Genomic DNA, 25,603 nt, shown 5'->3' with positions numbered 1-25,603 from the left:
CGTGCCTCCCCGGCAACGGCGCCAAAATGTTGGGTGAAACTATGTTCGTTTAATTATGTTGTTGTACTTGCCCAACTATTTAATTTGTCAATCCGAGGTCCGTAGACTTACGAGACACATGCACTATATATGCAGGACTGAAGTGGAACTAATCTACTCTAATCTAAATTACTGAAATCAAATTAATCTAAGAAGGCATTGAAACATTAACTATGAAAGTAGGAAATTGCATAAAGGAAAAGCAAAACAACATCTGAAGAATTGAATGACAAACAACATATGTGAGCTCACAACAATAAAACTATGTCAAATTATATTACAAGAATCAAGTTACAAATCATGAAAGCATAAAAATGAAAAACTAAGAATTCCTTTTCCATTATTCATTCATATCCAAATGAAGAGAGAGCACTCTCTTATATACATGAGGAAGATAACCTTCTCATAATTACATATCCAATATTCTCTCAAGCACTCTCAACTAATTTCCCATTATTACAAGATATGATCCCACAAATCTCTCAAGCATTTTTAACTACTTTCCCATTATTACAAAATATGATCCCTTTGAATCCTCCATAAATCTCTCACATATCTTGGATAAGATATGCCAACCAAATCCTCCATGATTTTCTCCTTAGGAATTGGATAAGATATGCCAACCAAATCCTCCATGCTTTTCTCCTTAGGAATTGGATAAGATATGCCAACCAAATCCTCCATGCTTTTCTCCTTAGGAATTGGATAAGATATGCCAACCAAATCCTCCATGCTTTTCTCCTTAATATGGTGGAGGAGATATGGATGTCTCTTGGAATTCATTCTTCACAGATTTCCTACACATCACAAAACTCACATATTCTTGAGATATATATAAAAAATATGTATATTTTCTAATAATTAATCATAAATTCACTTGTAATACAAAAATGAATAAAATGGAAAATAAGAAGGTGAAACCCAAATGTATGTATGAAAATGATATGATAAAAGGTTAATGGGATGATGAAATGTAAGGAATAGTGAAGAAAAAGATGGATGAAAATATGGCATTTCTGAGTCCCAACATCCTCCCCAACTGAACTTGTTGCATGTCCTCATGCAACCATGCATGGGTCTCTTTAAGAACATTTGGCATCTTGAACTTTGGATTTACATGATGATGTCTTTTAATAATGAATGTTTCCAAGATATGTGAAAGACATGAGTAACAATTTACATTTTCTTATGGTTGGTTCTTGTGTGACAACCATGAATACAAAGAATGTTGGTTCTTGTGTTAACAACATTCATTTCATTTTCTGTTCTCTTTTCTTCAATAATAATGTAAACACTCACTGGAAATCATAATGTGCATAAGAAAGCCCTTTTGTAATATTAATGAAGCATGCCAATATTGCGTATGAAGCAAACTGCAACAAAGTATCATTGGAAAATAAATGTTGGTGAATGGTAAATGGAGTGGTAGTAATGAAGAAATTGAATCATGGAAGTGAATATGTAGTGAATATAGTTCTCCCCACCTCAACTGAATTGGTTGCATGTCCTCATGCAACTTGACATGGCTCATGAAAGGAAATGTAGCATGGTGAGGGAATTTTCCAAAATATTCAAGTTAGCATATAAGGAATTACATGATTAAATATTAGAAAACAACATACCACTACTTACCCAAGAATGATGAATTATGCAATAGGAATGTAAATGCTGCTGCTGCTGGATCAGGAAAATGTGACTGCTGTTGTTGTAACTGGATCCTAGGAATGAAGGAATCTGAACTGCTAATGCTGAATCATGGAAAAGATAAATCCTGAAAGTGGAACTGTGGTACTCTCATAGATCAGAATGCATGTTGCTGTAACTGCTAAGGGAGTCGTGAAAAAGTGTATAGTCTTCACCCGCTACAAACCCGATGGTACAATTCTAAACATGCGAATGAATGTGTCGATGTCGAGCATGAATAGAAATCATTGGATTATCGGCCATTGATGTATGCCGTTAACCAATGCGAGGAAACTCACCATTGATGTCAATGAGTGCCAAGGTACCGGAGTACATCTTGCAAAGTGCGAATGGATGTGTCGAGGTCGAGCCACTTGCAAGGTCTGAAGATCAAGGGACATTGATGTATTCCCATGATCGTCAGCGAGAGAACTTGCCATTAAGGCATGCAAGCCTCTAGGTACTCAAAAGGAACTCTAGTCTATTTCCTAGATAAGGTGCTGATGTCCATGGGGCAAGACTTGTTGAAAGGTGGGCCTTAAGGAATCCCACATCAGTCAATGCGAGTTTGTACAAAAAGATGTGGTAGGACTATAGATGGAAAGAACTCACGGACAAGCAGTGTGGACAGGCATGGCTAGGAAATCAAGGCAATGTAATCATGGAAAGGGAATGAGTTTTATTCAGAAGGCAAACTAGAAGGCAAAAATAAACTGAAAAGGATAAAGGGATGTATGCGATTCAAGAAAATAGGCATGCATGAAGTCGTGAAAGATAAGGAAATGGAAGATGGGCTGCAACACAAGGATGGTCTAGGCATTTGGAAGGAAAAAGGGAAGTAATCATGACACAAAAAGATTTTTGTGTAGTGGAAAATGTCATGATATGTGTAGTGAAGAATTAGTTCCTTCAAGCATCCAACGATGCATTTTTCATTGTGATTTCGAAAAATCACTTTTGCATTAGATTGTCTTCAACGCTTAGCACCATTCTTGCATAAAAATTGTCACCTTTGTGTGCCATCTCCATCGATCATTCCTGTATGAAGTGACTCAAAAACAAATTAACTCATTTTCAAGAATTTATGAAATGTCCATTTTTTAATTATTTTTTAAAGTTACACTAATTGTGGATGAAAAAGGGTGTTGCATCGTAATGTTGAGTTCCCTGCATAAGCTTCTCGTTAACCTACACATAACACCAATCTCATTTCACTTGTTAATATATACATCCTAATTCTTGCCCACAGAAATAAATGATAAATTCCAACATACTTTTATTTTCCCCCAACTAGAAATATTGCATGTCCCCATGCAATGTACTCATTGATTGTACAATACTTTTTCAAAATGTTTTTATTGGTTTGCAGGAAAATTGATTCAAAACACTTGAAAAGGCTTTTGTATTTCTTAGGGAACAAGTATTATGAATGAATGAGGGCAATTTTTTTGTTTTATTTTTATTTTTATTTTTATTTTTATTTTTTTATTATTATTAACAAATAACAGATTAAAAAAATAAAAGTTATCGATTTATTTATTTATTAATTAAAAACAAAAGTATTTTAGATATACACATAAAACCAAAATTTTCAGAGCAAGGAGATCGTATTTTCCAATGAAGCGTAACAGAATTAGCAAGCGCCCCCACAGAATTCAGCGCATTCCATTTCTGAGAGCATTGGTAGAGTATTTGACATCAGATTCATACATGTATGGCCCTTTGCAAGACCCGCTGCGACAACCCAAAGATCTTCTCCACCAGTATCATTTTGGCGAACAAAAAGAACCAGTGTTGCTGTCTCATAATTGATGGTGATCATGAATTGAACTTCTGGGATGTTCCTATAGAATCAGCAGCTGAGAAAGTGAAACATACAAATGATGGTTTTTCTTCTTCATTGAAAATGGATCACATCTGTGAACCCGACACAGCAACAACTGTGAGAAAAAATCTTTTCAAAAATAAGAAAAAGGCTTATAAAGAGAAGAATGCTGAACAGTCATCTTCAATGAGGGTCTAGCCATTACAAAATTAGAAAAATGCAGCAAACAAGAGTGAATTATTAGAGTGCAAACCCAATTACTCCCGCTGCCTCATAGTGGATGCCAACATCTTCAGAACGCAACCCCTTAAAATTTTCAGTTTTGAAAAGAAGTTTATGATCAAACCAGAACTAATCTAGATAAACGAAGACATGGGTTTTTTCCACAACAGAATAAATTACATAACCTAGAAATCGTTTGCCTAAATTTCTAACGGTCTAAGAGGGAATCATGGTTCTTTGAGACCCTGTTTAGATGACTGCGTGAAGAGAATCATCCGCTTTATCTACATCATCTAGAAGTGGAATATCCAAGTTGATTTTCTCCTCAACACCTGTCACCATATGCTTGCTCTTATTCTCAGTTACTTTGGAAGATAAAAGCTCGTCTTTCACAACTTGACCTTCCAAATAACTGATGCCGTGATTATCAAGATTAGTAGGTTTCTCTTTATCTACCACCAGTAAATTAGCATTTACATCTTGTACATCTATCTTTTGAAGGCTTTGTGAGGTGGATACGCTGATTGCCATTTGCTTTGTCTGTTTTTGCATGCCAAGTATCATATCTTTGCGGTTGTGTAAATCCCTCTCACTAAGGACGGGCTTGGCAGGCAGATTTTGAAGAAGAGATTCCAAGCGGTCGAGCTTGGTAGCCAAGAGCATGAGCTTACGCCGGGCTCCTATCAGGATACAGTTGGGATCGCCTCCAACTGCCTGAAAAGAACCTCGCTCCCTAATACGTGATTCAATGTCCTCTGCTAACCGCATCGCCTCCTCCACTTCGTGGATCCATGCATCAAATACAATTATCTGTTGAGACGACATCTCTCTCCTCCTCCAAACATGTAATGGAAGGAAGCAACTGACTCAATGCCACTACATTAGATTTGGTTTACTCAGACAGATCCACAAAAAATGTAGAATGCTTGCATGAATCGAAAATTTTCATTATTATTATTATTATTATTTTTCATTTTTTTTTTTATTTAATGAAAAACTAAAATTTAGAAAGAAACTAAATTTTCTATAGATTTAGTTTTTTTTGTTTAACAAATGGACACAATGATTTGCATATTGAAAGATGTTTTGATCAAGCATATTGCAAAACATTTATTTATTCTTGAAATTAGTCTAAATCATCCCTATTTTCTGATCCTCGCGATCGCACTAAGTGTGGAGGAGAGCATACTTATTCTAAGAAAAACTGAAAATGAAAGCAAAAACTAAAAATGAAAGCCTACCTACTCTATACTAATTAGGAAAAAATTAGTTACGTGTAATTAAACTTCCAATGAAGCCATTCACGTAGTAGTAACAACAATAGATTCAGTAGCAATTTGTCAAATGAAAAATGAAAATATTCAAGAGTGAATGAGTCTAGTTGCTGTAGCTGCAAATCAAAAAAATAAAAAGATGAATCTAATCTAGTACTTACCTGGAACCATTGTTCGATAAAGCTTTGATAAGCACAGTTTCTCTCACTTAGATCATGTTGTAACTCCTCTTCTTCTACCTCGATCTGTTGTTCTTCTTCCTCGATCTCCTGTTCAAATGATTGTTCGCCATCAGATATGTAGGATTCTTCATATGTTGAATCTTCGTTTATTTATTGGGGAGTAGTTGAATTGTCAATTCTTGTCAAGATCTCTTTTTCCAGGGAAGAAGAGATTCTGACTTATGCAAGGATCTGAGTGAGTAGTTCCAAGCTGAAACTCATTATAAAACCATGTGGAAAGAGATTCTAAAAAAAAAAAAAATCAGCACAATAAAAATTGAATTAAAAACAAAAGGACCACAGAAATAATCTTGAATTCAATACTCAATTAAACCCTCTTACAAGGACTGCTCATTAATTGAGTAATCGAATGCTTCAATTACAACCATGAACCATGAATTCATCAAACACTCTTCACAGTTGCAAAAATCAAACACACCTGCAGAAATTGAAATTCACACTTGCATAAATGTAAACACACCCTACATGCCCTGATCCATGAGGTCGAGCCCATTACGGTATTTCGAATGCGATGCGTAGGTTGTTCCCCACGTCTTACCGCCTTAACACCTCGGAGTTAGGAACATGTCTAAACACACTTGCATGAAAAATCAAACTAAACTTCAATCCATCGTGCCTCCCCAGCAACGACGCCAAAATGTTGGGTGAAACTATGTTCGTTTAATTCTGTTGTAGTACTTGCCCAACTATTTAATTTGTCAATCTGAGGTCCGTAGACTTATGAGACACATGCACTATATATGCAGGACTGAAGTGGAACTAATCTACTCTAATCTAAATGACTGAAATCAAATTAATCTAAGAAGGCATTGAACCATTAACTATGAAGGCAAGAAATTGCATAAAGGAAAAGCAATACAGCATGTGAAGAATTGAATGACAAACAACATATGTGAGCTCACAATAATAAAACTATGTCAAATTATATTACAAGAATCAAGTTACAAATCATGAAAGCATAAAAATGAAGAACTAAGAATTCCTTTTCCATTATTCATTCATATCCAAATGAAGAGAGAGCACTCTCTTATATACATGAGGAAGATAACCTTCTCATAATTACATATCCAATATTTTCTCAAGCACTCTCAACTAATTTCCCATTATTACAAGATATGATCCCACAATCTCTCAAGCATTTTTAACTACTTTCCCATTATTACAAGATATGATCCCTTTGAATCATCCATAAATATCTCACATATCTTGGATAAGATATGCCAACCAAATTCTCCATGATTTTCTCCTTAGGAATTGGATAAGATATGCCAACCAAATCCTCCATGCTTTTCTTCTTAAGAATTGGATAAGATATGCCAACCAAATCCTCCATGCTTTTCTCCTTAATATGGTGGAGGAGATGTGGATAAGTCTCTTGGAATTCATTCTTCGCAGATTTCCTACACATCACAAAACTCACATATTCTTGAGATATATATAAAAAATATGTATATTTTCTAATAATTAATCATAAATTCACTTGTAATACAAAAATGAATAAAATGGAAAATAAGAAGGTGAAACCCAAATGTATGTATGAAAATGATATGATAAAAGGTTAATGGGATGATGAAATGTAAGGAATAGTGAAGAAAAAGGTGGATAAAAATATGGCATTTCTGAGTCCCATCATCCTCCCCAACTGAACTTGTTGCATTTCCTCATGCAACCATGCATGGGTCTCTTTAAGAACATTTGGCATCTTGAACTTTGGCTTTACATGATGATGTCTTTTAATAATGAATGTTTCTAGGATATGTGAAAGACATGAGTAACAATTTACATTTTCTTATGGTTGGTTCTTGTGTGACAACCATGAATATAAAGAATGTTGGTTCTTGTGTTAACAACATTCATTTCATTTTATGTTCTCTTTTCTTCAATAATAATGTAAACACTCACTGGAAATCATAATGTGCATAAGAAAGCTCTTTTATAATATTAATGAAGCATGCCAATATTGCGTATGAAGCAAAGTGCAACAAAGTATCATTGGAAAATAAATGTTGGTGAATGGTAAATGGAGTGATAGTGGTGAAGAAATGGAATCATGGAAGTGAATATGTAGTGAATATAGTTATCCCCCCTCAACTGAATTGGTTGCATGTGCTTATGCAACTTGACATGGCTCATGAAAGGAAATGTAGCATGGTGAGGTAATTTTCCAAAATATTCAAGTTAGCATATAAGGAATTACATGATTAAAGATTAGAAAACAACATTCCTCTACTTACCCAAGAATGATGAATTATGCAATAGGAATGTAACTGCTGCTGCTGCTGGATCAGGAAAATGTGACTGATCTTGTTGTAACTGGATCTCGGGAAATGAAGGAATCTGAACTGCTGATGCTGAATCATGGAAAAGATAAATCCTGAAAGTGGAACTATGGTACTCTCATAGATCAGAATGCATGTTGCTGTAACTGCTGAGGGAGACGTGAAAAAGTGTATGTTATGAAACCAACTCAAGAAAAGATAGAAAAGATAGATCAACGCCTTAGAATTCAGCCTCTTCGAGGGGGCAACCTCCTTTACATTACATAAATGAACAATTCTTGGATGATTCAAATGACAAAACCTCTTTTCTATATATAGGAGTCTAAGGAGTCACAATATAATCCAGCTGACCTAACAATAATAATATAAAGCCACGAAAAATACAATAGAGGGATTCTATGGGGCACAGTAATAACAATATGGGGGCAATAGGGGCACAACAATATTAATAAGGGGTATAACTACAATAGTAATGGGGTAATCACTAGTATTATAGGGACCCAACAATCCTGTCTCCTTCAAAAAAGTGTTGTCCTCAACGCTTGAGTAGTTCTGGATACTTCTGCATAAAATTTTCATCCTCCCATGTGGAATCTTCAATGGATAAGTTCTTCCACTTGATAAGATACTCTGAAACTAAACGATTTCGTAGCTGTCAAGTTCTTGTTTCTGTGACTGCTTCCAGTTCCAATATAATTTTTCCTTCCTCGTCAAGTTCTGGCAATATTGTTTGAACTGGGAGCTTGTCGCCTATAACCTTCTTTAAACATGAAACATGGAAAACTGGGTGTAATCGAGAAGCTGCAGGAAGCTCCAATTTGTATGCCATAGTACCAATCTTTTGCAACACCTTGTATGGACCATAATACTTAGGTGATAATTTATTATCCTTCTTAGCTTGCTTGGGGGACATTTCCTTATATGGTTGTAGCCGTAGGAATACCCAATCACCTACATCAAAACTTCTTTCACTGCGATGTTGATCTGCCTGTTGTTTCATTCTATTCTGTGCCAACACGAGGTTATCCTTTAAGAGTTGGAGGACTTGTTGTTGATGTTCGATGTGATGTTCTACTGCCTGAACCTTAGAATTTTCTCTTAAATATGATGTGATGGATGGTGGTTGATACCCATAAAGTGCCATAAATGGGGTCATTTTTGTTGCTATATGGAAGGAAGTGTTATACCACCATTCAGCCAGAGGCAACCATTTGACCCATTGTGTCTGTTTATCAGATACAAAGCAACGAATATATCCTTCCAAACATTTGTTCACTATCTCAGTTTGCCCATCAGATTGAGGATGATAAGATGAGCTATGAGCTAACTGAGTACCAAGACAAGAAAATAATTTTGTCTGAAAATTTCCAGTGAAAATGGGATCTCTGTCACTTACAATAATCTTTGGGTTTCCATGTAGCTTTTGAATTGTTTCCATAAATGCAGTAGAAACTGTACTGGCTTTAAATGGATGTGATAATGCACAAAAGTGTGCATACTTGGTAAGTTTGTCAACTACCACCATGATGACACTCTTTCCCTCAGACTTGGGTAAACCTATGATAAAACCCATTGAAACCTCCTCCCAATGTTGGCTTGGAATGGATAAAGGTTGTAATAGACCCGGTGTCTTAATTGTTTCAACTTTATTTTGATGGAAAACCAAACATTCAGCCACAAACTTTTGAATATCTGATTTAAGGCCATCCCAAAAAAATTCCTTCTTAACCCTGTGGTAAGTTTTTAAAAATCCTGAGTGCCCTCCTAAGGGAGAAGTGTGCAATTCCATAAGAATCTTTTGTTTTAGCTGGGAATTCTTACAGATGTATAAGCGATCCTTGTACCATAATGAATCATTTTGCCAGCTAAATGTACCAGACGTACTGGAATCTTGTTGTAACTTTCGAATAAGTCCCCACACTTCTTCGTCATTCTTCCATTCCTCCCTTGCTTCGTTTATCCAATCTGGTTGGATAATAGAAATGGCGCACAACAATGCTTCCACATCCTCATCCTTTCTTGAGAGTGCATCTGCCACCACATTTTTCTTCCCTTTTTTGTAGATGATTTCAAAGTCATAACCCAACATCTTTGTGACCCACTTTTGTTTCTCTTCAGAGGATAATCTTTGTTGTAAAATGTATTTAAGGCTATCATGATCCGTTTTTACCTTGAAGTGTCTACCCATTAGGCAGGGTCGCCATTTCTTAAGTGCATGGAGTATTGCCAACATTTCCTTCTCATAAATAGCTTTGCTTAAAAACTTTCCCTTGATTGGACGACTTTCAAAAGCAATGGGTCTTTCATCTTGCATTAGAACAGCACCAATTCCATTTCCTGAAGCATCACATTCCACAATAAAGGTTTTTGTGAAGTCCGATGTAGCTAATACCGGTGCTTGGCACATTGCCTCTTTAAGATGTTCAAAGGCCTTTGTTGCTTCCGGAGTCCATGAAAATGCATCTTTCTTCAATAATGTTGTTAGAGGTGCTGCTATTCTCCCATAATTCTTAAAAAACTTGCGATAATACCCTGTCAACTCGAGAAATCCCCGCAGATGATTTATGGATGTGGGGATTTTCCATTCCTTAATGGATTTAATTTTGCTAGGGTCTACCTTAACTCCTTCATGAGATACAATATGACCCAAATATTCCACCTCCTGGACTCCAAAGAAACATTTGGATCTTTTTGCATATAATTGTTTCTCCTTCAATAGTTGTAGCACCTTGTCAACATGTTCAACATGATCCTTCCAAGACTTGCTGTAAATTAGTATATCATCAAAAAATACTAACACAAATTTTCTAAGGAATGGTTTGAAAATTGAATTCATCAAACCTTGAAATGTTGAAGGTGAATTGGTAAGGCCAAAAGGCATGACCAAAAATTAATAATGACCCTCATGAGTTCTAAATTCTGTTTTCGGAATGTTTTCAGTCTTCATTCTGATTTGATGATATCCTGAACGAAGATCCAACTTGGTGAAGTAAATTGATCCATGCAATTCAACCAGTAATTCATCAATGACAGGAATGGGGAACTTATCTTTAATAGTGAGCTTGTTGAGCTCCCTATAATCCGGACACATACGCCATGATCCATCCTTCTTGTGCACCAATACTACTGGAGCAGAGAAAGAACTTTGACTCGGTTGAATTATACCAGCTTCTAGCATTTCTGCAACCATACATTCAATTTCACTCTTTTGGACATAGGGATATCTATACGGCCTGATGTTTGGAGGAACACTTCCTGGAATCAGATGAATAGCATGATCATGATCACGCATAGGTGGGAGACCTTTGGGAGTCTCAAATACCTTGGAATGAGTGTCCATGACTTTTTGGAGATCTGGAGAAATAGATGATTCCGATGTGGAAACATCTAGCGAGCATAATTGTGAAATTACACCTCTTTGCTCCTTTTTTAGAAGCTTTGTCATACTATTAGAGCTGATTAACTTTCCTGGTTTCCCTGCAATACCCCTTAATTCAACTTCCTTTCCTTCCGTAGAAACTTTGATGAAAAGTTCTTGAAAATTAAAAGCTATTGTACCCAGGGATTGTAGCCATTGGACTCCTAGTACAACATCAACACCTCCCATTGGAATGGAAAGCACTGGGCTAGTCAATACATATTCTCCCATGGATAGCTTGATATTATGGCACTTTCCAGAGAAATTTATTGTTCCTCCATTTGCAATCATCACTTGACACTCTGGTGCTGGATATAGGAAGCAATTCAATCCTTTTGCTACCTTACAATGAATAAAATTGTGGGTGCTTCCTGAATCAATCAACACTATTACCTTTTTCTTCTTGATTTGTCCTTCTATCTTGATGGTTTGAGGAGTGGTAATTCCCGCCAATGCATTACAAGATATGGTCGGATTTATTTGTTCTTCATCTAGGCTTTTTTCCTGGAGTATATCCTCTTCTTTTGACCTTTCTTGCTCCTTTTCTTCTTCCTCTTCACAATCTATGTAGAATAATTTCTTCTCAACACACTTATGACCTTTAGTGTATTTGCTATCACAACTGTAACAAAGCTCTTTTGCTCTTTTTTCTTCCAATTGTTGTGGTGTCAACCTTATAGGTTGTGGAAGACTAGGGGCAACAACACTTCCGTCTTTATAGTTGTGAGTGGTATGCTTCCTGGTTGCCATAATTTTGCTTTCCATTTTTCTTTCTAACCTGAATGCCTTCTCTAATGAATCAGGTTCCCAAAGGCGAACATCATGTTGGATATTATCCTTTAAAGACCCTATGAACACATCAATCCTATGCTCCTCTAGAATATCTTTTACCCTTATGTTCAATTTTTGGAACTCCTCAATGTGCTCCATTAGTGAACCCTTTTGTTTGAGACTTATCAATTGGCTAAAAAAAGTGTTTCTTTTTGTATCCTCATAATGTGCTATCAATTCTTCTGTAAAAATTGCTCAAATGATAAATGGTTTACGAGAGCAAAGCCATTGATACCATACAAACTGATTTGGTTCCAAATATAAAGTTGCCATACGTACCTTTTGTGTGTTTTGCACATTATTGAGATCGAAGAATTGCTCCATCTGTAATATCCATGTGGCAGGATCCTTGCCATCAAACTTCCTCATATCAATTTTTGGAATATGGTGAGTCTTCGATCCAAAATTAGCGTCTATGGAATCATGATTAACATTTCTTTTGTTCTCATCATGAGTTTCCTTTAGTACCCTTTCACCCTTAGGGACTATTTCTTGTAGCAACTTATTCATATTTATCTTCAATTCGTCCATGTCTGTCTTCAAATCTATCTTCAAATCATCCATCTTAGCTTCCACGTCAATCATCTTAGCTTCTACGCCTTTCTTTAAATAGTCCATATTAGCTTCTACACCTTTCTTTAAACCATCCATCTTAGCTTCTACATCTTTATTTAAACCATCCATCTTAGATTCTGTTCCTTTTTGTGCAAGGGACAGTTGTTGCACTCGGTCTTGTAATTTTGATATATCATGTTGCATTTCTTCCTCTTCTTCATGAGTCATGCTAGAGCTTTCAGGTTCCTTACTAGGTGTTTGCATTTTCTTTCCTAGGGGCATTAGTTACCGATAATAATGCTCTACTATGCCCTTTGAATTCCTTCAAAATAAATTTTAAAACCAAGCTTAAGCAAAAATTTAAGAAAATCTACACACCTTTTTCACTTTGTAGGAGCTCGATATTGTCTCTGATGTATCTCTGTACTTTCCAATCATCTAGTTTTGAATTTGTGAGGTGTAGTAGCCCTCTGTGTCCTCTTTCCAATGCCACAAGTCTGACCCAAATTCGATTCTCCAAGGAAGAGTTATGTGAAATCTCCCATAGTGTCTTGCTTATAGACTAGTTCAGTAGAGCGAACTTGTACGACGTGCCACGAGTCACTGTTTCGACCTTTGGATCTGAAAAATTCATACAAGAAACTACATTCTGTCCTCTTTCTGTACCTTCTTATGAAAATTCAATCCGATCCCCAGAGAGAAAGTTATGACGATTTTCCCACGGTAACCTGTTTTGAATGTAATTCAGGCGTCTACAAAAAGACCAATGTTGTGGGGAAAAATGCCTATGCAGGATGATCCTATCCACCTAAGGTGTGACAGCGCCTTAGCAACAAACGAATACAACTATTATGATTTCTTCCTTTATGAAATGTGAAAGAGGGGAGATCGGCAGACTTACTGTTGTCTTCCGGTTGTCCCTCGATCTAAATCCTCTTCTCTTTGTGTGTCCACAACTACTTGTCTCCTTGCTTGCTTAAGAGAACAGCTACTTGATTTCCACGAGATCACAAGAGAACAACTACCTGTGACAAGAGAACAGCTACTTGCGACAAGAGAAGAACACAATACAAAGGCAAATATACATATTCATAAATGATTCAGGATTAGAAGTAAATCAAATACACTAATGCAATCATACAAAATACACCAGCATATAGGAAAGAATCAAGATAGCTTTATTGATTGATAACAAGGTTCAGGAAGAGATACAACCCATAGGGCTCCAATCCAGCATCTCCTTCCCAGCAGAATGGAATTCCTTCTTCAGCACCCTTTAAAGCATTAAGCACCCAATGTTTCAAGCCACAAACCAACAGCAATTCTTGCAATAACAAAATTCCAGCCTTTTAGATCTCATGGAGGTGAGATCCATATATAGATGTTTGGAGAGAGGATGAGTCAGCTTGAGATCTGACTAGTGTCCTCTCCCTCTGTCAGTTCTTGAGTCCACTTGGAGGTTCTTGCTTCCACTTGGAGATTTGGAACCTCTTACTCATCACCAGTCGAATTCCTTGATGCAAGTGTCATTTTGGAAGCTTCCTGGGCATTGACACATTGAGGAATGAGCCTGCCACTTGTCCAATTACGCTCAGCGCAGGTAGCCTTTGTTGGAGTTGACATTCAACGCAGGTAGACAGTGGAGCAGTTGACATTCAGCGCAGATGCTCAGTGGAGCAGTTGACATGATCCAAAATTGGCTTGTTTTTTAGTGTTTTCAGGTGGAGAACTTCTGTGAATTGTTGTGGTTGGTTTGCCTTGTTCCTCTAGGGGTAGGAACAACATGTTTAGGGACTTTGGATCCCTTAGATTATGGACATTTCGTGCTCGAGGCTGTAAGGCACAAAAATGTCTATAATAGTTTCCCCCTAAAGTATGAGGCTGTTTATCGGGTGAAATGCTTTATCCAGGAGGGTCCGAAGTTCATCCATCTGCTGGGAGGAGACCTGTAATAAAATACAATACAATACATTATGGTTCATACTGCTTTCATGATCTAGCTGAGGCGGGCATTCCCTTGCTCAGCTTTATAAGTTCATTTTTGTACATAGAACAGACGATCGTCTGATGGTAGACTGATAATTTTGGCGAAATTATCATCCTTTGAGTAGGATGATCATCTGCTGCAATGATGTACATGTCAAATGTCTTTATTTTTCCTGAATATATATCGCAGCCTGGATGGATGAAACTAGATCCGGGGTCTTCAAACTCGTTCGATCTTCACTCTAAGTACAAGTCGATCCATGTGAGAATTGCGTTGAAGTCGAACATGGAAAGACATCGCTTGATTACCGGTCAATGATGTAAACCATTAACATGCGCGAGAGGAATCACCGATAATGATAATGACCCTCAAGGTACTGCAGTACAATTCACGTGGTGTGAATAAAGGACTTGGCGTCGAACACCACGCAAAATCTTCCGGTCGAAGGTCATTGATGTATACCTGTCGCCGGAAGTGAGAAACTTGCCATTGAGGCATGCAAGCTTCAAAGTACTGAAGGGGTTGTTCCTAGATCGACTTCTTGGATAATGAGCTGATGTCGACAAGAAGCGATCCGTCAAAGGAGGGCCTTGATGAATCCCACATCAGTGACACGGAACGGAGCTAATGACTTTAATGGAGGTGAAAATGATCTGTGACATATGATTCAGGGTGGCGGTCATGAATGGATGAAGGATAATGTATGGCAGTGGATGGGACCCGGTTGACTCTTTCTGAACGACTTCTCTTGAACATATGGCAACACTGATGCGATGGGTCGGTAGCATTACCCCAAATATGGATGGTATGGCGAGACCATGGTGATGTGTCCGGTGAATGAAACAACCCAACCCGATTGTGATACGGAGGAAAAGTGTCATGTTCAAGAGAGACCTGCTACCATCAAAGTTTTCTTGATTTTTCCCAATTTTTCCTGAGTCATTGCTGACCAGTACCTCTTTATTTTTGTCAAGCTTGAGGAGGATAACATATGGTTGTTCTATAACCTGCCCTTCAGGCAAGCCCATCGCTATGTTTTAACGAGCTTAGCGATAGTGAAACTCGTTCTCGTCTAAAGACAAGTTTGTCGCTATTTAATAATTTTAACGAGTCTAACGACAAGGATAACTCGGTCCTTTTCATTTTTAGAGAGTCTGAAAAGGTACATAAAGTTAACTCCAAAATTCCTTTTTCGTCATCTAATCCCTTAAGTCCGAAAAAGTATAAAACAATACAGAAGGGATGAGTTTTCGATAATTTTAACGAGCCGAATAAAACAAGCACTCGACCTTTTTGTGCAATAATCCCTTAGGTCCAAAAAGATTAAAATCTAGAGGAGGGATGGCTCTTCCTGTCCTTTAACGAGCTGGAAGGCCAAAACTCGACAATCTTTTCATATTTTACGAGTCAATTGAAAAGAGCTTAAAGAAGACTCGTCTTTTGAGGAACGAGTGATAAACAGGGATAGCAACTGATTCCAGGTACAGGTTGGAATTTTCCAATCACGGCAGTGTCACAAGGATGGCTAGGTGAAATCACTCTTCGCAGTTGTTCCTCAAAATGGGTAAACAATCATATGGGGGTGAACGATCAGCCAAATGAAAAGTGGAGGTGGCAGGTGCAAACACGACCAAGGTTTTTATGGCTGATAAATTTACGATCACAGCGGTTATTTACTGGGATAGGTTCATTTTTTTAGTTAAAAATGAGCTTAAACACTGGAGGAAACTCTGCTCACTGCTTATATTTATTTTTTAACGAGCATGAAGACCGCGTTAAAACTGCTCGGATCTTGCGTTTATTTTTTAACGAGCATGAACTTTATGCTAAAACTGCTCGATTACCCAGTCATTTGATAAGAGTGTCTCATCAAGATTCTATTTTTTATGGAGCTTCATCTCACTAAGCTTTGCTCCCCATCCTTTCTTTATGCAAGTTCGGAAACGGCTAATCCTACGAGTTTAAAGGGTTAGACCTACAGGTTTAAAGGGAGGACCTAAAAATTTAAAAATAAATAGTCACCCCTTGCTTGCACTCCAAAAGGTTTGCATGCCCCAAGGTATAAAGTATGATTTCAAGGTTACCTCTACTTTTCTGCCATCGAAACTTTCGTTTCACCAGGAGAGGTCTACCTCTTTCAGGTTACCCAAAGATTGTCTCGTTAATCTTTCAAACAAAACACTTCCTCGGCAATGTCTACCGAAATAGACAGAGGTGAGTGACGACCCCCACCTCCTCACATAACTTTGACAAAAGAATCTTATTCCAGAACAACCCCTCTTCCAAATAACGGACGGGGTACGGACTAGTCATATTCTCCTGCGGAAACCTACCCTATACCCAAAGTTTTCCTGCCGAAGCAGACCAGGACGCATGCCCCCTGGGTTCCAGTCATATCCTCCCGGATTACTCGCGCTCATCAGGAGGACGGACCGTGGGTTGAGACACTTCTTGCGTGTATAGACCATTTAGGGATGGTACATGACTATTTGCGATGTGTGATCCGGGAAACGAAAGTTGGTCCACGAGCTTGACCATTCTTCCTTCATGCGGAAAACACATTACTCTAAAGAGTGAGGAGACTACAGCTCCCATGCAATATATATAGTCTCGTCCAAGGAGTAGGTTATAATCCAAGGGTCCTTGAACGACCATCACGTTCATTTGAACGGTCTTCCCTTTCAATGTTATAGGCACATTGGGGAGGATCTCTAAAGGTCGACTGGTTCCTTTATCAAAACCTGATAGATTTCTCATCTCAGGTAAAAGCGCTGGCGAACCAATCGCTTTCCAAGCAATAGAGGAAAGGATACTCACAGATGCCCCCTCATCAATGATAGTGCCAGCCATTACCATTCTGTATATTTGACAAATAATTCTGAATGGTACACTGGCTGGCAACCGGGGTCTGCCTAGTTGGTTCCAATCAAAGGACACAACCAGGTTGCTTGGTGGTGGGACCGAATAGACGGTCGGATATCGCTCTGATGAACTTCCTTCCTGCGATAAGGAATGGTGGCATTGCCCCCTTGATCATCAGAGTCAATGCTGATAAAGAGAATTTGGACGGTGTCGTCTTTATTCTCCTCTGTGATGGTGTCATTCGAATATGGAGCCTCTGAAGGCAAAACCGGGTCAACTGCCGTATCAACCTTTTGACTTTCGTCAGGCATGGATCCAGACGGTTCTTCTTCAATGACAGGTGCTTCGGCTGACCACCTAGGTGGCTCAGCCGGATTCTCAACTAGTGAGGGACTTGGCAGGAGTCTTTGATATCCAGGAGGGAGATGCGCTCGTAAAATCGGGCGATCTTCCAGAACTCTTTTTGCCTCGTCTAAGAAGGGACAACGGTGGATGGCGTGATCGCCTTCACACAATCTGCAGGGAAATTTAGCTCTCTCGCTCTGTCCTGGAGCTTCACTCCCACTAGTTGACGGTGAGCAGTCGACATGGCTATCAGAGGTCGATGCTACTGAATTGTGCAAACAGGGGGACCAGTCTCTTAGTATCCGCGGGATACAGGGACAATCTCTATGGAAGTGGTCTCCCTTGCATATGACGCATGGCGATTTAGGCCTTACGAGTGCGGTGTGTGGATTTTTGTTAGATGACACTTGTTTGCCCCCAGTCGCCTTAGGCTCCTTCTTCTTCTTCTCTTTCTTCTTCTTCTCCTTCTTCTCCTTAGGAACCTGGTTTTTAATTCGACCAATTCCGTCAAGCGAAGAGGAAGGAGGGGAGGAAGATGAAGTTGAAGGCTGGGAGGCAACTCTTGTCTGCTCTAACTGTTGACTCGACTGTTCAGGAATAGTGGTATTCTGAACGACATTGGTTGAAAAGAGCCAAACTGGTAGGCCAATTGTCAGTCCTGGAAGCGACAATGTGGCCATGTGGGGCGTACCAACATCTCCCCAAGAGGAGAAGGGACTAGGATTTCCACCAAGAGGAATTCCTTGGTTGGTGTGCTCCATCTCTTCAACCTAAAGATCAACGCAGGAATTAAAGGGTGATTGTTCCGTTTAAAATAAATTGTTAACGATGCTTTTAGACACAACTTGCTTTTTCAGTTTTAAAGAGTCGAGAAAAAGCTAAAGATGACTCTAGTCTCCTTCGATGTTTTAACGAGGCCGAAGTGACAAATGCTCGGATGAAATTTTTCTGTTATAGAGTCTGAAAAAGGCCAAAAGAAACTGCTCTGGAGTTCTAGGCAGAGGGTGTGCCAAACTTTTCGCAAAACCGCAGAATACTTTTTAGGGTACGGGCGGTCGATCTTCGTGAATGCTGTGTTCACTGCATTGCGATCAGTAGGGCGGCCGACACGGCTTCCTAAGGATAAAAGATATATGCCTATAGGGGTCTCCCAATATATACGCGACGGTACATGGGAGCACGATCCGTACTAGCGCTACCGTCTCTCAGGAGGAATCACCCACCTTCTTCGAGATCGACAGTCACTAGGCTTAACGACGCCGGAACACGTCTCTAGCCTAGACCTCTATGTTGTGCGTTATGTTACAAAGCGTTGTTAGGTTCATTCAGTTTATTTTAGGTTGATCTTTTTAAAGTTTGTCTTTCAAGGTTCACCACGAGATGTATGATACAACTTCCTAAATGCAGTCTAAGATGATAAGCAAGCTTTACAATCTTTCAACTTTGAAAATCCTAGCTACTAAGGGAAAAGAATAACACTATCTTTTCTCAAAGAGCAATCAGCACACTCTAATGCACTTTCCCTAAATCCAACATGCAAACTATCGAATGCAAAATGCACAATGCAGGTGTTTGTTTTTCACTTTCTTAGTATAAATGCCTACAAAGAAAGATTTTTGCACAACTTTGAATTTGCTTTTAAAATGATCAATACAAACAAGTTCACTTTCTTCGAAATCAACAAGGGTAGAAGAGATTACAATCACTTTGCGATTTTCGAAATAAAGACTTGTTTTGACACTTTGAAAGAGACAAATTCAAACCAATAAGCAAAAGTAAATCTATAATGAATCTGAAAAACAACCAATGAACTCTCTTCTAAGATCACTATAAATCAGATCTGAATCAAAGGCTTCAGGATGACTACTTTACTCATGCAAAGGAAAACTGTAAATGACGCCACAAACACATAAAAACATTCACAGTCTTTTTGTACAAAAAGAGGCGGAATCTAAGCAAAGAAAAGGAGTTATCAGACTGGTACCTATGCTGGTTAAAGGGTACAAAAAACAGAGATCAAAACAGGGCAATAGACAGCAAAGAACCCCAACTGCACAAAGCCACACTGGATCAGCGCAAGTCTAACATTGTGGAGTTGACATTCAGCGCAGGTAGCCTTCACGGGACCTGCGTTGAAATGCAGACTGCCTTCATAGTGCCTGCGCTGAAAGAGAAGCTCTCGTTTCCCTTGGTTTCTGGGTCACAAAATGCTCAAAAATCAACTGTTTCAGGCCAAATCAGAAACACAAGCAAGGTATAAACAGAGGGATGCTTTGAGAGGGTACTAAAAGACTATCACAAGGATCATCAAATCATTTGTGGATCTAGTTTAGATCATAGACAAGTCCAGCAACTGGATCAAAGCAGCAACTTTCTACTTTGCATCCGGGAAAGATGCAGTTCGATAGTTGTTGTCAAGTCTATGAAGTAAACAAATGACGGAAACACAAATGAAATGAATAAACAAGTTCTTCCCCAGCGGAGTCGCCAATTTTTTGTGGGGAAAAATGCCTATGCAGGACGATCCTATCCACCTAAGGTGTGACAGCGCCTTAGCAACAAACGAATACAGCTATTATGATTTCTTCCTTTATGAAATGTGAAAGAGGGGAGATCGGCAGACTTACCGTTGTCTTCCGGTTGTCCCTCGATCTAAATCCTCTTCTCTTTGTGTGTCCACAGCTACTTGTCTCCTCGCTTGCTTAGGAGAACAGCTACTTGATTTCCACGAGATCACAAGAGAACAGCTACCTGTGACAAGAGAACAGCTACTTGCGACAAGAGAAGAACACAATACAAAGACAAATATACATATTCATAAATGATTCAGGATTAGAAGTAAATCAAATACACTAATGCAATCATACAAAATACACCAGCATATAGGAAAGAATCAAGATAGCTTTATTGATTGATAACAAGGTTCAGGAAGAGATACAACCCATAGGGCTCCAATCCAGCATCTCCTTCCCAGCAGAATGGAATTCCTTCTTCAGCTCCCTTTAAAGCATTAAGCACCCAATGTTTCAAGCCACAAACCAACAACAATTCTTTGCAATAACAAAATTCCAGCCTTTTAGATCTCATGGAGATGAGATCCATATATAGATGTTTGGAGAGAGGACGAGTCAGCTTGAGATCTGACTAGTGTCCTCTCCCTCTGTCAGTTCTTGAGTCCACTTGGAGGTTCTTGCTTCCACTTGGAGATTTGGAACCTCTTACTCATCACCAGTCGAATTCCTTGATGCAAGTGTCATTTTGGAAGCTTCCTGGGCATTGACACATTGAGGAATGAGCCTACCACTTGTCCAATTACGCTCAGCGCAGGTAGCCTTTGTTGGAGTTGACATTCAACGCAGGTAGACAGTGGAGCAGTTGACATTCAGCGCAGATGCTCAGTGGAGCAGTTGACATGATCCAGAATTGGCTTGTTTTTTAGTGTTTTCAGGTGGAGAACTTCTGTGAATTGCTGTGGTTGGTTTGCCTTGTTCCTCTAGGGGTAGGAACAACATGTTTAGGGACTTTGGATCCCTTAGATTATGGACATTTCGTGCTCGAGGCTGTAAGGCACAAAAATGTCTATAACAACCAACTTCCTCAAATCATATCTCCGCAAATATTGCGCAAAAAAGCTCTGAAATTCAGATACAAGGTTCAACGCGATTTCTTCTCAAATGGGTTTTTTTGCGACTTATGGAACGTCACAGAAAAAAATTTATAGCGAAAATGCCACGATGACTTGTTTGGAGCAGCGAAACCCTAGAATCCAAAGCTCTAAAACCAAATGTTATGAAACCAGCTCAAGAAAAGATAGAAAAGATAGATCAACGCCTTAGAATTCAGCCTCTTTGAGGGGGCAACCTCCTTTACATTACATAAATGAATAATTCTTGGATGATTCAAATGACAAAACCTCCTTTCTATATATAGGAGTCTAAGGAGTCACAATATAATCCAGCCGACCTAACAATAATAATATAAAGCCACAAAAAATACAATAGAGGGATTCTATGGGGCATAGTAATAACAATATGGGGGCAATAGGGGCACAAAAATATTAATAAGGGGTATAACTACAATAGTAATGGAGTAATCACTAGTATTATAGGGACCCAACAATGTATAGTCTTCACCCGCTACAAACCCAATGGTACAATTCTAAACATGCGGATGAATGTGTCGATGTCGAGCATGAATAGAAATCATTGGATTACCGGCCATTGATGTATGCCGTTAACCAATGCGAGGCAACTCACCATTGATGTCAATGAGTGCCAAGGTACCAGAGTACATCTTGGAAAGTGCGAATGGATGTGTCGAGGCTGAGCCACTTGCAAGATCTGAAGATCAAGGGACATTGATGTATTCCATGATCGTCAGCGAGAGAACTTGCCATTAAGGCATGCAAGCCTCTAGGTACTCAAAGGAACTCTAGTCTATTTCCCACATAAGGTGCTGATGTCGATGGAGCAAGAGTTGTTGAGAGGTGGGCCTTAAGGAATCCCACATCAGTCAACGCGAGTTTGTACAAAAAGATGTGGTAGGACTATAGATGGAAAGAACTCACGGACAAGTAGTGTGGACTAGCATGGCCAGGAAATCAAGGCAATGTAATCATGGAAAGGGAATGAGTTTTATTCAGAAGGCAAACTAGAAGGCAAAAATAAACTGAAAAGAATAAAGGGATGTATGCAATTCAGAAAAATAGGCGTGCATGAAGTCGTGAAAGATAAGGAAATGGAAGATGGGTTGCAACACAAGGATGGTCTATGCGTTTGGAAGGAAAAAGGGAAGTAATCATGACGCAAAAAGATTTTTGTGTAGTGGAAAATGTCATGATATGTGTAGTGAAGAATTAGTTCCTTCAAGCATCCAATGATGCATGTTTCATTTTGATTTCGAAAAATCATTTTTGCATTAGATTGTCTTCAACGCTTAGCACCATTCTTGCATAAAAATTGTCACCTTTGTGTGCCATCTCCATCGATCATTCCTGTATGAAGTGACTCAAAAAAAAATTAGCTTATTTTCAAGAATTTATGAAATGTCCATTTTTTAATTATTTTTTAAAGTTACACTAATTGTGGATGAAAAAGGGTGTTGCATCGTAATGTTGAGCTTCCTGCATAAGCTTCTCGTTAACCTATACATAACACCAATCTCATTTCACTTGTTAGTATATACATCCTAATTCTTGCCCACAAAAATAAATGATAAATTCCAACATACTTTTATTTTCCCCCAACTAGAAATATTGCATGTCCCCATTCAATGTACTCATTGATTGTGTAATACTTTTTCAAAATGTTTTTATTGGTTTGCAGGAAAATTGATTGAAAACATTTGAAAAGGCTTTTTTATTTATTAGGGAACAAGTATTATGAATGAATGAGGGCAATTTTTTTATTTTTTATTTTTTATTTTTTTATTTTTTTATTATTATTAATAAATAACAAATTAAAAAAATAAAAGTTATCGATTTTTTTATTTTTTATTTTTTATTTATTTATCTTTTTTATTAAAAACAAAACTATTTTAGATATACACATAAAACTAGAATTTTCAGAGCAAGGAGAACGTATTTTCCAATGAAGCATAACAGAATTAGCAAGCTCCCCCAGAGAAGTCAGCGCAGGCCGTTTCTGAGAGCATTGGTAGAGTATTTGACATCAGATTCATACATGTATGGCCCTTTTGAAGACCCGCTGCGACAACCCAAATATCTTCTCCACCAGGATCATTTTGGCGAACAAAAAGAACCAGTGTTGCTGTCTCATAATTGATGGTGATCATGAATTGAACTTCCGGGATGTTATTATAGAATCAACAGCTGACAAAGTGAAACATGCAATTGAGCGTTTTTCTTCTTCATTGAAAATGGATCACATCTGTGAACCTGACACAGCAACAACTGTGAGAAAAAAGCTTTTCAAAAATAAGAAAAAGGCTTATAAAGAGAAGAATGCTGAACAGTCATCTTCAATGAGGGTCTAGCCATTACAAAATTAGAAAAATGTAGCAAACAAGAGTGAATTATGAGAGTGCAAACCCAATTACTCCCGCCGCCTCATAGTGGATGCCAACATCTTCAGAATGCAACCCCTTAAAAAGTCAGTTTTGAAAAGAAGTTTGTGATCACACCAGGACAAATCTAGACAAACGAAGACATGGGTTTTTTCCAAAACGGAATAAATTACATAACCCAGAAATCGTTTGCCTAAATTTCTAACGGTCTAAGAGGGAATCATTGTTTTCGAGGCCCTGTTTAGATGACTGCGTGAAGAGAATCATCCGCTTTATCTACATCATCCAGAAGTGGAATATCCAAGTTGATTTTCTCCTCAACAGCTGTCACCATATGCTTGCTCTTATTTTCAATTACTTTGGAAGATAAAAGCTCCTTGTCTTTCACAACTTGACCTTCCAAATAACTGATGCCATGATTATCAAGATTAGTAGGTTTCTCTTTATCTACCACCAGTAAATTAGCATTTACATCTTGTACATCTGTATTTTGAAGGCTCTGTGAGGTGGATACGCTGATTGCCATTTGCTTTGTCCGTTGTTGCATGTCAAGTATCATATCTTTGTGGGTATGTAAATCCCTCTCACTCAGGACGGGCTTGGCAGGCGAATTCTGAAGAAGAGATTCCAAGCGGTCGAGCTTGGTAGCCAAGAGCATGAGCTTACACCGGGCTCCTATCAGGATAGAGTTGGGATCCCCTCCAACTGCCTGAAAAGAACCTTGCTCCCTAATACGTGATTCAATGTCCTCTGCTAACCGCATCGCCTCCTCCACTTCGTGGATCCATGCATCAAATACAATTATCTGTTGAGACACCATCTCCCTCCTCCTCCAAACATGTAATGGAAGGAAGCAGCCGACTCAATCCCACTACATTAGATTTGGTTTACTCAGACAGATCCACAAAAACGTTTTCCTCCAGTTCAGATGTTTATTTTGCAGAATGCTTGCATGAATCGAAAATTTTCATTTTTATTATTATTATTATTTTATTATTTTATTATTTATTTTTAATTTAATGAAAAACTAAAATTTAGAAAGAAACTAAATTTTCTCTAGATTTAGATATATATATATATAGATATATATATATATATATATATATATATATATATATATATATATATATATATATATATATATATATATATATTTTTAACAAATGGACACAATGATTTGCATATTGAAAGATGTTTTGATCAAGCATATTGCAAAACATTTATTTATTCTTGAAATTAGTCTAAATCATCCCTATTTTCTGATCCTCGCGATCGCACTAAGCGCGGAGGAGAGCATACTTATTCTAAGAAAAACTGAAAATGAAAGAAAAAACTAAAAATGAAAGCCTACCTACTCTATACTAATTAGGAAAAAATTAGTTACGTGTAATTAAACTTCCAATGAAGCCATTCACGTAGCAATAACAACAATAGATTTAGTAGCAATTTGTCAAATGAAAAATGAAAATATTCAAGAGTGAATGAGTCTAGCTGCTGTAACTGCAAATCAAAAAAATAAAAAGATGAATCTAATCTAGTACTTACCTGGAACCATTGTTCGATAAAGCTTTGATAAGCACAGTTTCTCTCACTTAGATCATGTTGTAACTCCTCTTCTTCTACCTCGATCTGCTATTCTTCTTCCTCGATCTCCTGTTCAAATGATTGTTCACCATCAGATATGCAGGATTCTTCATATGTTGAATCTTCGTTTATTTCTTGGGGAGTAGTTGAATTGTCAATTCTTGTCAAGATCTCTTTTTCCAGGGAAGAAGAGATTCTGACTTCTGCAAGGATCTGAGTGAGTAGTTCCAAGCTGAAACTCATTATAAAACCATGTGGAAAGAGATTCTAAAAACAAAAACAAAAAAATCAGCACACTAAAAATTGAATTAAAAACAAAAGGACCACAGAAATAATCTTGAATTCAATACTCAATTAAACCCTCTTACAAGGACTGCTCATTAATTGAGTAATCGAATGCTTCAATTACAACCTTGAACCATGAATTCATCAA

At 38.1% G+C, this 25,603-nt stretch overlaps 2 protein-coding genes across 2 annotated transcripts; both read right to left on the bottom strand.

Annotated features, from left to right (window-relative positions):
• Positions 1-4,018: 4,018 nt before the first annotated feature.
• On the bottom strand, positions 4,019-4,594 carry LOC149144422 (syntaxin-52-like). Its single transcript, XM_089452148.1, has one exon. The coding sequence runs from the start codon at positions 4,592-4,594 to the stop codon at positions 4,019-4,021; it is 576 nt and encodes a 191-aa protein (XP_089308274.1).
• Positions 4,595-23,827: 19,233 nt separating this feature from the next.
• LOC149144421 (syntaxin-52-like) lies at positions 23,828-24,406 on the bottom strand. Its single transcript, XM_089452147.1, has one exon. It carries the CDS (start codon positions 24,404-24,406, stop codon positions 23,828-23,830), a length of 579 nt encoding a protein of 192 aa, XP_089308273.1.
• Between the last annotated feature and the right edge of the window lie 1,197 nt (positions 24,407-25,603).

This window comes from Pinus tabuliformis, chromosome X (genome assembly GCF_031772625.1).
Source record: "Pinus tabuliformis cultivar Carrire ecotype Pingquan chromosome X, CPIR1, whole genome shotgun sequence".
In the NCBI taxonomy this organism is placed as follows: Eukaryota; Viridiplantae; Streptophyta; class Pinopsida; order Pinales; family Pinaceae; genus Pinus; species Pinus tabuliformis.
The sequence above is the reverse complement of the archived record's forward strand: the minus strand, read 5'-3'. Positions and strand labels throughout refer to the sequence as shown.

What these genes read in the sequence shown, in the direction of transcription:
- LOC149144421 (XM_089452147.1), bottom strand. Translation starts at nt 24,406, where the DNA reads ATGGTGTCTCAACAGATAATTGTATTTGATGCATGGATCCACGAAGTG.
- LOC149144422 (XM_089452148.1), bottom strand. Translation starts at nt 4,594, where the DNA reads ATGTCGTCTCAACAGATAATTGTATTTGATGCATGGATCCACGAAGTG.